This window comes from Pundamilia nyererei, unplaced genomic scaffold, assembly GCF_000239375.1.
Source record: "Pundamilia nyererei isolate P.nyererei 1_Seehausen unplaced genomic scaffold, PunNye1.0 scaffold00045, whole genome shotgun sequence".
Lineage (NCBI taxonomy): Eukaryota > Metazoa > Chordata > Actinopteri > Cichliformes > Cichlidae > Pundamilia > Pundamilia nyererei.
In genome coordinates, this window is record NW_005187446.1 from 2,635,159 (window position 1) to 2,646,180 (window position 11,022).

The following is an 11,022-nucleotide window of genomic DNA, read 5'->3' on the forward strand; positions in this document are numbered from 1 at the left end:
TTAGCAAGAAGTCACCAAAAAGTTAGCAGCTTGTTTAATCTGATGGAATCTACCACAAAGATAATGATTTGGCAGTTTATACTGAGAAATACAATTTTTGTCTCTTTAGATAAAATTATACTTCAATTTCTCAGATGGGGAAATATGGCACGAAGTGACACAGTGCATGTGTGTTATAATTGACTAGAAAAATCGTATTTTTTTTTAGATATAGCTAATATAAGAACATGAATCGTGAATACAGGGTTAAATAAGGACTACTGCATAACAGGTTAAGTTAGTTGGCCTTTACATGCTAGACTCATGTCTGATTTATTGTAAAAAAAAATTTAAGTTGGGCATCAGGTCACCCTAATCATAATTCTGATCATCACACAAGCCTAAGATGTAATATTTCCTTCAGTTGATTTGCTTGTTAAGGTCAGTTCTCCATTAGTAGTTTAACGTTTGGCACCTGCGCCATTTCTTCATCTTTTTTCCTCCATTATAAAAAGTACAGCATAAAAAAGTAAAAGCAAATAACTTTTATATTTTTCAATTGTTTCCTTTTTTAATGTTATACATAATTATTTTATTTTTTTAATGTTTTATATAATTACAACTACAAACTAGAAAATTACACTTAAAAAAATCACATTTATTCTAATTAATATCTAGAGACTCATTACCTCAAAATAAAATGCTTCTGTTCTGGAGGATACATTAAGGCTGAGACTGTTGGATTTTTATAATGTCACGTAGGTTGCATTTGTCAAGTCTTTCCATACTTAACAAGCTTGTAAACAATTTTAAGACAATTTTAACAGAAACATAGAAAAGCAAACAAACATAAAAATAATCTGCTCAGAAAAAAATTGCTAGCACCTTTAGACAAACGTGTCTGCTAAATAAATTTTTTCCCCTACTTGAAAGGATGATGCTTCTCTTTTCTCTCTTCCAGCTCAATCAGCTGTAACTGTTCAAACTTCTTTTATCTGAGAAGCTGCTTACAATGATGCTTTCAGACTTTCTCTTTCACTGTGAGCTGTCATTTCAGTGTTTAACTCAAATAACTTAAACCTCCTACTTTTAAAGCTTAAATTACAAATAAACTTGCAAACACCCTCACCATATGGTCCACATATGGTTAAGTGTCTGCCAAAGGTCATCTGCTCATGTCACAGCTGTTCCTCCACCCCTGACTTCTTCCTGGATGATGGAAGGGCTGGAAGAAAGGATGGCACAGAGCGGAGGAAAGAGAAATACGCTTTGAGGGCTCGTACTCCAGCATCCTCTCTAGGAGATCGAAAAAAAGGTGGTGTTCTCTCCCGTGTGATAACAAGTATTCCTGTAAAACAAGGAGGGAGACATTATATTCAAATGGTGGGCCCCGAGCAGATAATGCTTATCTGCGGTCCGCCTGCCCACGGCTCACCCTTAACGGCTTGCATTTGGATTTGACGTAGCGTCCGGCTTTGGAGCACTCGTTCCAGTCTAGATGCCCACGGTGGAAATACTTCTGCTTTCTGAGAATCAAAATGAAGAGTCGTCAGATCAAAGTGTTTCAGAGTTTGTGACAATGAGAGGGTGCACGAGCGGGATACCTGCTCCTCTGAATCATCCTCTGAGGAATCGGTCCCTGTACTCTCTCTATCATAGCAAGATGCTCCTTGTTGTCATGAGTCTGTAAGTGGACACAAGAGGAAGTAAAGACCATGACAAATAAAAAGACAAAGTTCGTCTTACTTTTATGTCGAATGTGTGACCTGGAAGAGTGTGAACCCTTTGTAGTATTCAAACAGGATGCAGCCGATGCTCCACACATCACACGGTTGACTCCAACCCAACTCTGTGGAAGAAGGAATAGCTTTGTTACCAACTGGACTGGGCAGGTCCTGGATACTCCCCGAGCTAAAATGACATTTCTTACCAAGTATGACCTCTGGGGCTCGGTAGTGACGAGTAGAGATGATGACAGAGTGGTGTTCGTGGTCAAAGGTGGCGCTGCCGAAGTCGACGAGCCGCACCGTGGTGTCGTTTACCCGCCTTTCATTGCACTTCTAAATGGGCGACAGGTGGAAACACTGTAAACCCTCCCAACTTCGCTCATTTAAAGTATAATCTTTGTATTTTCCTGCTATTGATGATGCTTTGATAAAAATGATAAAGAGCATTAGGCTTGAGCTAATGTGATGAAAATAACAAAAAGTTATGAACAATTTTACAATACTGCAACACGGTAGGACAAAACAAGAACGAGTCTATCAGATTAGAAAAACAGCAACAACAAAAACGCTACTATCGGCTGTTTCCATGTGGACAAGGGGTCACTGTAGCTGGTAGCTCTGCATGTTTGATTTGGTTGTGTTTTACAGCAGATACCCTTCGTGACACAGCCCCACCAGCAGATAAACCCCCTTAATCTCCCACTTCTTTTTTGGTTGGATTAAACTAATTAGATTAAACATCTCAATCAACTAACTGAATCAATGTCTCACAACGTCTCATTTAACCCAGTTAACCTTAAAAAACCCTGCTTGGTGGATTTAACTAATTCCAAGAAAGTCAACAAGCTTGTTCTCCCTTTTTTGCTAAATGCAACACTGTGTCTCCACTTTGGTCTTGTCTGTTCACAGGACATTGGTCCAGAAGCCATGTGATTTGTTCAGATGCAAACCAAGCCATGGTGCCGTCATAAAGTTTAATAAGCTTGGACATCCTGATTTAACAGGAAGCAGTAAGGGTGTATTTAGTTTTCGTTTTTATGTGGCTGTGAAAAACGAAGAAAAAGTGGAGATTCCCATAAATAAAAATTCAGCAATATGTCTCAGAGCTGCCACATATTTTCCTGCAAAGGTCAACAAACAAGCTGCAGCCTTCCTGGATAAATATGAGATTATAAAAAGCATACATGTGGGTGTCTGATTTCTGCTGAAACAAATTTGCACCCAAATGAAAAGCTGCATTTTTCTGCCATCATTAATCCCCGCTTTTTCTACCATCCCCTGAAGCGCTCAGCCATCACGCCTGCAGCCATTTCTGACCTTCTCGGCGTTGTATATGAGGGAGTAGTCCGAGTTGACGAAGAGGATGTTCTCAGGCTTCAGGTCAGTGTGAGTCAGCTTGTTGTCATGGAGAACTGCAGAGGAAACGGGAGGGAAGTTCAGATGAGGAAGTTCATCATGAGCAGACACCTCAAATGTGGTTGATTGTAGACAGCTGGATGTGACAGATTTACAGCAGCGAATTAAATGTTAGTAGATAGGATATTACAAAGATTATAAATCAGAAACCCGAATGAAGCCACTCTGTCTGATGAAGTGTTGGTTTAATTAAAGCAGAGGGACTCTTTGATGGTGTGATGCGTTCCAGCTGAGGAGTAACCTCCATGGCCGAAAACTGGACCCGAGGTGAAGCTGCCAAAAACTACAGCTTCTCTAATGGCCACTTGAGGCCAGTTCCAAAAGCAAGTCAATCCCCATGACCCCATGTGTTAAGACACATGTTTACAGTACAAAAAAAACCTTCGGCTGCTGTGGATAGTTTCCACTTTCATAACAACGCTATGGAGCTGACCTTTTTGTAATAACTCATCCACTTGGATACTAGAGTTAAGGATGTTGCTGCTTTGATTGGCAGGTCTCCCAACACATGCAGCTGGAGCAGAGTGGCATTTGAGTTTTTAAAAAAGCTTTTAAATAGAGAAATTTAATATTATTACATCCTGTGTGGTACAGCCCAGCTTCAGGTTTAGTTTGCAATATCTGTGCATTGCACGTGCATCTAAAAATGTGATACCTCTTGTCTCCAAAAAACGAAAAACAAAAACATTTCAATGACCAAAAAAGTAGCATTAAACTAATGTAAACCAATGTGTGAAGTCACAGTGGATGAACCCATCTTCTATAAAATCTGTGGTTGCAGCTCATCTTTTGTGCTGTTTATGTTTAAATATTTAGGAGTGCATGCTCTGCTTTTATTTTGGAGAATCGTAGGCCGTGGTTTACAGCATCCTGTCTCATTCTGAAGTTAATTTGCCAGCATGATATCAAGCAAATGATACCATGTTATGGCTACATAACAAATGGTTGTACTGAATATGAAATTAATATTTGATATGACTAAATTATAAATAGCAGACTTGTCTGAGATTTGCAAATGATTGCGTTCGGTTATTGACTAGAATTAATCACTGAATGATATCAATCATCGTGAATGACATCAATCACTCACTGCCCTAACTGCTCCTGCGTCTTGCTCTAATTTGCCGTGTTTAATCTACTTAGTCTCATCCCTGGCATTGATGCAGAAGTGCAGCAGAAAAGGGAAAGTGGTGCTGCACACTCTGTATGATGCATATTGGACTCACAGCTGACAGCGTGGCAGATCTGCTGGGCCATGTGTCGGATCTGGTTAATTGGATACGGCAGGAAGTTGTTTGATTTCAAGAAGTCAAATGTGCTGAGAGACAGCAGCTCAAAGGAGATGCACACATGGCCGTAGTAGTTAAACCAGTTGAGCATCTGCACGCAGTTACTGATGAGGAAGAGAAACAGAGGGTGAAACATAAAGCACATGAAACGGGTAACAGCGTTTCAATCACAGACTCACTGTTTGTTGTGCGGATCCTTCTCACTGATCTTCTCCAGGACGTTGATTTCCAATTTGGCTGCTTCTCTGTATTTGTCCTGGTTCTTAATGATCTTCAATGCAATTTGATTTCCTCCTCTGTTTTTAAACACTGTTTTTAAAATAAAAAATAAAAAAACCCACCCCCCACCCCCACACACACTGCACATTGATTCAACTTGAAACTTCTGATGAAAAACCTACCTGCTGTGGTCCACACACTGAACCACTTTCCCAAAGGTCCCCTCACCTAAAGTGTCGACTATCTCATCTGCAAGACAGATAAAGATCAGCTTAATGACGGAGCACCGTAACGAGGCTGCTTACTCTTCCTACATCTGTGCTGCAACCTACATCTGTCTTCAAGGACGTCACCACTTTTGTAGATCAGGTGACCATTTTCAGAGTCCCTCTCACTGTCATTTGCAGCCCGGTCGCTTCTTCTCTGCAAACAAAGTCAGCCACATTCATGACAAGGTGGAGCAAAAGATCAAAAAAACATCAACCTGCTTCTGTCACACCCCACCTAAAAACACACCGAGTAACATCTGACCTCTGGGTCTGTAAGGAGAAAGGTCACCAGCTGGACATACCCGTGCACTCAAGCTTGCATGGTTACAGAAGCTCACACAGCTTTGTGTACGTCCTCCTGCCGAGGCTGTCCTAACGCAGCCATGATTAATGCATTAAGGTTGATCTCAAAGACCTGAGCCTGCCCTAAAGGGGGCTCATAAGAAAATGCCAGATGACTCTCTTTGGAGGAGCTGAGGCTCTATTTCCATCCACATTCTGAGACTGTTATTAATATCAGAAGCTCAGCATGTGAGTAACTGACACTTAGCGCAGGACATGGGCCACTGACATACATAAACACAACCAATCTGCACATTCATTGTTAGAAAGCTGGTGATCTTTAAGAGATCAACACATAGTGCAGCTGGTTAAAAGTAAATCACACAGACTTAGAAAGAGACACAAAAACATGCTCAAAGAATGCAGATACTCACAGAAAGGCAGAGGCAAATACAGTCCAGAAAACCCTTAAACAGAGAATGCAGCTCTGTCTTTCCCATTGCACAGCAGTGCAGATCTACTCAGAGAAAAGACGAGCCTGAGTGGAAGAGAGGCGGATGGAGGGATGCTGCACGGGAGGTGAAGGCGAGATGAAGGTGAGGTAGCGGCAGGAACAAAAGGCGATGAGGAGATGTGGAGAGGAAAAGCGCCAAGGTCAGCACGATAAATAGTCAAGTAGCAGCACGGGAACAAACTGGAGGACGAGGAGTTGTGAAAAAGTAAAAAATAGCCTGCAGTGTTGTCAGCTGAAACCAGAAGTGAAAGGAAGACACGATGCCGAAGCTTCACCACAAAAGTGACAAAAGAAGAAAGAATATCTCAGGGAGAATAGAGAAAAAGTAAAAGGCAAACACTGAAAGTAAACGAACACGACAGCTGAAGCAGACAAACACAAAAAGTGAGGAACAGACGGACAGAGAGGAGGGCGAGCTGAGACAGACGCTAAGAATAAACTTTGGTCACAACCCCCTGAGAAAGTTTTCAGATGAGAATCAAGATGTGGGCACAGGGGCTGAGTGGATCCAGTTTCACTCAACTTACTTCCTCTCCTCCTTGCACCTCCTTAACCCCGGCGGTATGATTTTCCACACCCGTCCTCCTCCGCACGCTACATATACTTTGTTGCGTGCATGCGGCGCCCGCTTTCGTCACAGAAATAACTCACAGAGGTCACAAAAATTCATTTATTTTGCAGTTCAACAGAACACAGCACAGTTCAACTGAGTGCACAGAACAACAACGGCAACACTTCTGTTTGATTGCAGATAAAACAAGAAAAATTGTTAAAATATTTATCAGAAATCTCATAAACCTGGTAGCACTAAGGAACAATTATAAAAACAACACTTAATCGCATTAAAAGCTCGATAAAATGCTTTTTAAACCCTTCTCATGAAATGATCTCTCACAAAACACCACTTTGTATTTATGATGCTGTTGAACACGAAGTTTCCAGTCTGGCTTTAAGACGGGACGAGTCCGATCAGGAGGCTCAGCGCTGCTTCGCTGCTTCCATGTTACAAAGGCAGATGTATTTCTTCATAGTTGGAGCCACGAAATATGAAGATGTCACCATAAGGCTCATCCTGCTCCACACGCAGCTTCCTGGCAGATAAAGATGCTACCCACCAACACAACACACACACACACATAAACGGTCACTGAAGCACAGAAAAGATCTCATGTTTTTAAAGCAAATTACTTTTCCATGAATGTACACAAGTCACCAGTATGTTTGTTCATCAGTTCATTCCTAAAGCTTCCACTAGTGACACTGTTTGTTATTTCAACCTTTATAAACTGAAGGTCACGGGCCAGGGACCGCCACAGCCTTGGCGCTGTACCATTAATACAATTTTAACATGAGTGACATGACAGTTCGATGATAAGTGAAAGTGCCTGCTTACCCAGAAGCCGCTGAAAAACATTGCTGACAGTTTTGCGGTTGACCTCGGGCGGCAAGAGGGACTGAAAAAGCAGAGGCTCTACTTCACCTTCGGCCAATTCTGGCAGCAACCTGGCAACAAACAAACCACATTCCTGTCTCCAAATCGAACTCAAACATCGGGAGACACTAAAGAGAGAGTCGTCTCTGTTTTTCTGCTGGTTATTACCGAGGTGACTCCGCGGCTACTCTCCCAGGCAACTCGTCCGACACCTCTGGGATGTCCCTCAGTGTAGAAATAGACCTGGAGAGAGTGGACCTGCCAAATGATGGGTGCACATGAGTGTGATTGCTCACACACACACACCTGCACATCAACACACACAGAGATCTTCTTTGATACTTACTTACCCTTCGGATAGATATAAGGGGGAGATCTCTCGAGACACCTCTCTCTGGTCACTGCCCTCCAGTGGCAGTGCACCCTGGGCTGGATGTATACATGTATTTTAAAATGAATGCATCTTATCGTATTTTAAAAGCCATTAGCGTTACACGCCTGACCTGACCTCTGACCTCAGGCTCACCCCATGTGAATGCACAGAAGGTTTTAGCTTGTGCCAAATAAATCTGCAATGCTAACACACTGAGGACAAAATGTTACATCCAGTTAAGCTAAAACACACACACACACACACACACACACACACACACACACACACACACACACACACACACACACACAAACCTGCTAATTTAAACCTAAAATTGTGAATTTCTACCTTTAATTCAAAGACTGTATACAAAGATGGACGTAACTATTTTTATGACACTCAGTAGTTATTCAGGTCATGTTGAAGCCTCAGCCCCTTGCTAATTACTAACCGTGGCGGATGGCTTGGAGCCTGGTTCTGCAGGAGGTTTCTTCCTGTTAAAAGGGAGTTTTTCCTTCCCACTGTTGCCAAGTGCTTGCTCATAGCGGGTCATTTGATTATTGTGGGTGTTTCTTGTTTATTTGTTTAACAAAGTTGGGTAGCTTACAGTATAAAGCACCTTGTGAGACAGTTGTTGTGAACTGGTGCTTTAAATAAAACTGAGTGTAACTGAATGTTTGTGATTTGTGGTGTGTTGAACTCATGTGTGATTAGCGAGTGGGTTGGGTGAGTGATTTAAAATTCACGACACTGCACACAGTAGCAGCATGCAAGGTAATTAGTGCTTGAGATCTTAAACCCTTCAGGAAAGTGTTTACTAAGATATCAGGATAGTGCAACTTATGGTGTCGCCCCCTGCTGGTCATGACTTCATCACTAGCTTTAGGTTTTAGAACTGGAATCCACATCCATCTTTGTATACCGGTGATAATCTTTGATAATCTTACCTGAAATATCAAGCATCTCTGATTCTGCCATTTCTCTGAGGACCTGCTTCACGCAAAGACACAAGTAATGAGTCAACAACTGTGAGTGTTTTTCCATCTCCTGCATTAAAAGCCTTTGCAGACATCCCTGCCAATCGCTGCCCACGTAACAAAACGCTTTTCCACACCTCTCTTTCGGGAACCTCGAGCATCTCACGCTCTCTCTCCCTTTCAGAATCAGTGGATTCGGGGCCTCGCTCCCCAACTTGCAGGTCCGAGCCCGAGAGGGGTGTGATGGTTGCACTCTGTCTCCATAGAAACTGAACCTCTTCAGGCAAGACTGCAGGGGAAAATAGCTTCGTGGTTTATTTTTGAAAAGGTTACTTGAGTCACACCATTAATAGAGCTGCAGCGGCCGCTGAATATAAGAAGTGAGGGGAATAAATAGAATTCAAGGTTCCACGTGAAGCTTTTACTGCAACAATTTAGAGGAGCCAGCATTAAAAATATTAGCAGTTAGATTATTAGAAGCCTGTAATTAGAAAAGAAAGGAGCTCGCAGCATAGTCCATGGCCATACTAGAAAACCAACAGTGCACAGCTCTACCTGATTTCCATCTAATGAGTAAGGTATAAAGGGGGGTGAGATTTAAACAGATGTTTCTGGGGTGACGAGAGGATGCTTTGCTCTATTTTTAGCAGCTGTGATACTGACAGGTGCAGGGCTTGTTGAAGAGATCAGCAGCAGGAAGGATCCTTTGAAAGGAAAGCGGGGCGAGGAGTGGTCGCCTCGTCTCGGTCAAAGGGTCGTCGATCTGTCGCTGCACATCGTCCTGGGAGAGCTGCGTCACCGGGTCAAAGAAGATCAGCTGCCTCCTTCTCCTCTTCCTCTTCTTCTTCTCTGGTGAAGCCACATCCTGGGGGCGAGGGAAATAGATTGACTAAAGGGGACCAGAGATTTGTAAGTTGTAGCTAATGTCTTGTTTTTATGTTATGGTTCTAGTGAAACTTACATAATCTAAAAGAGGGTTAGGGAGATTTTTCAAAAGGGGGTGGGGGTAGCAAGCCTACAAAATATTCCTCCAGTTGGTGTTAATCTTCCACCAGAATGGAAAGCTCTCAGGGAAGCTTCACACTCAGTTTTAAGACATTTCTATACCTATTCAAGACCTAAACAAAGCAAAACAGTAACTTTCCCTTTAAAACTAGAACTGTAATCTCTGAATAACTGATTCCAAAGATTTCAGCTGGTGACTATGGACTCTATACAGTCTCAGCAAAGTATCATACGCAAGCCACTTTATTAAGTACAGCCATTTAACTTCTTTTTAACACAAACATCTAATCAAATGGAAGCAACTTTGCATATTTAGAATTGGAAGCATTTATGATTCCAGGTTGGGACTGCCTAAAGACAGCACTCCACTGCTGAAACCTGGGATCTTCAGTCTAAAGCTCTCCCAACTGAGCTATTTCAGCATGTTTGGGTAAGTAGGTACAGATAATGAACAAAAAGACGTGCTGAAGTTCAATCTCAACATCAGAAAGAGGAAGAAGAGAGAGATTTAGGTGTTTTTGCCACAAAACCATCCGTAGGGTTTAAAGAGGGATGGTCAGAAAAGTAGTGATTTAATGTGGAAGATATTTTCTTTGCACGCTTTGGGCCCCTCAGAGCCTGAGCATCGTCTAAACACCGCAGCCTACGTCAGTATTGCTGCTATGTCCATTACTTTACAACCACTGTGTGCCCATCCTGCTTCCAGCAAGATAACAAAGCTGAAATCACCTTTTTTTTTAACATGACAATGGGTTTACATCTCAGTCAAACAGAGCACCGTTGGGATGTGGTGAAACAGGAGATTCACATTGTGGATGTGCAGCCATCAAATCTGCAGCAACCGAGTGATGCTATCATGTCAATCTGGACAAACTTGATTCATTATTTATTATCATTGCTAGCTGCACATATAATCTTACATGTTTGACCTTCTTAAATAGTACTGGCAGTAATGAGAGCATCACAGGGTCTACAGATTGGTGTGCGTGGGAGGGGTAAAGATACTTAATGTTCATCTGTTAGGGCAAAACCGTTTATAGCTCTTTCTGTTTTTGTTAAATACATTAAATATTTATGTCATTTAAGTAAAACCCACAAAAGCCAGCACCTCCAACTCCAGACTTCTTAGACGCCTTTCACGTTCCTTTGCTGCAGAGGGCGGAGCAGGCAGGCCGGGCACAGAGACGGGGGTGAGCTGGTCTGAGGGGGGCTTCTCTGCGGGCAGGCCTGGCTCTTCCTGAGGCAACAAAATAGCCTCCTCACTGGAAAGAGTAGTGGGCTGCAACCTGACACATGTAAAAACACACTAAGTGGATCACTGTTTGTCTGTCGTGGTATTTTCTGTTTACATAAGTGTCTCTAAGTTACTCTAGAGTGGATCCTGTGAGCTCCTTTGCTCCGTGTTTCTCCAGGTCGCCCTCTCGTTCCTCCCGTTCCACCTCTTTTTCTTGTTCCCCTGCTGCCACCTTTTCTCCCGGTATCTCCAAATCTCCTATTAGAAAAGATTATAGAGTATGTTATGTCCCATTCTACGTTTTTC

General features: G+C 42.4%; 2 protein-coding genes across 2 annotated transcripts in view; both read right to left on the reverse strand.

Annotated features, from left to right (window-relative positions):
* Nucleotides 1–562: 562 nt before the first annotated feature.
* Nucleotides 563–6,111, reverse strand: clk2b (CDC-like kinase 2b). Its single transcript, XM_005732057.1, has 11 exons — nucleotides 5,616–6,111; nucleotides 4,963–5,053; nucleotides 4,813–4,879; nucleotides 4,591–4,707; nucleotides 4,349–4,515; nucleotides 3,024–3,118; nucleotides 1,910–2,039; nucleotides 1,746–1,828; nucleotides 1,584–1,663; nucleotides 1,415–1,505; nucleotides 563–1,327 (listed from the first exon to the last, which is right to left on the reverse strand). Exons 1-11 carry the CDS (start codon nucleotides 5,679–5,681, stop codon nucleotides 1,145–1,147), a joined length of 1,170 nt encoding a protein of 389 aa, XP_005732114.1. The 5' UTR covers nucleotides 5,682–6,111; the 3' UTR covers nucleotides 563–1,144.
* Nucleotides 6,112–6,406: 295 nt separating this feature from the next.
* Nucleotides 6,407–11,022, reverse strand: part of LOC102195010 (meiotic recombination protein REC8 homolog) — a 6,885-nt gene continuing 2,269 nt past the window's right edge. The window contains exons 7-15 of the mRNA XM_005732181.1: nucleotides 10,851–10,974; nucleotides 10,591–10,768; nucleotides 9,141–9,342; nucleotides 8,615–8,766; nucleotides 8,448–8,490; nucleotides 7,478–7,556; nucleotides 7,296–7,385; nucleotides 7,089–7,198; nucleotides 6,407–6,802 (exon numbers count right to left, since the gene is read on the reverse strand). Coding sequence (XP_005732238.1) covers nucleotides 6,699–6,802; nucleotides 7,089–7,198; nucleotides 7,296–7,385; nucleotides 7,478–7,556; nucleotides 8,448–8,490; nucleotides 8,615–8,766; nucleotides 9,141–9,342; nucleotides 10,591–10,768; nucleotides 10,851–10,974 — 1,082 coding nt within the window. The 3' untranslated portion in view covers nucleotides 6,407–6,698. The remainder of the gene's footprint in view (nucleotides 6,803–7,088; nucleotides 7,199–7,295; nucleotides 7,386–7,477; nucleotides 7,557–8,447; nucleotides 8,491–8,614; nucleotides 8,767–9,140; nucleotides 9,343–10,590; nucleotides 10,769–10,850; nucleotides 10,975–11,022) is intronic.

Bases quoted from the DNA above. Each gene is read 5' to 3' on its own strand.
- clk2b (XM_005732057.1), bottom strand. From the start codon at position 5,681: ATGGGAAAGACAGAGCTGCATTCTCTGTTTAAGGGTTTTCTGGACTGT. The intron at 4,880-4,962 runs GTAGGTTGCAGC...TCTGTCTTGCAG, and splicing joins TGACGTCCTTGAAGACAGAT to ATGAGATAGTCGACACTTTA. The intron at 2,040-3,023 runs GTCAGAAATGGC...TCGCCCATTTAG, and splicing joins TCATATACAACGCCGAGAAG to AAGTGCAATGAAAGGCGGGT.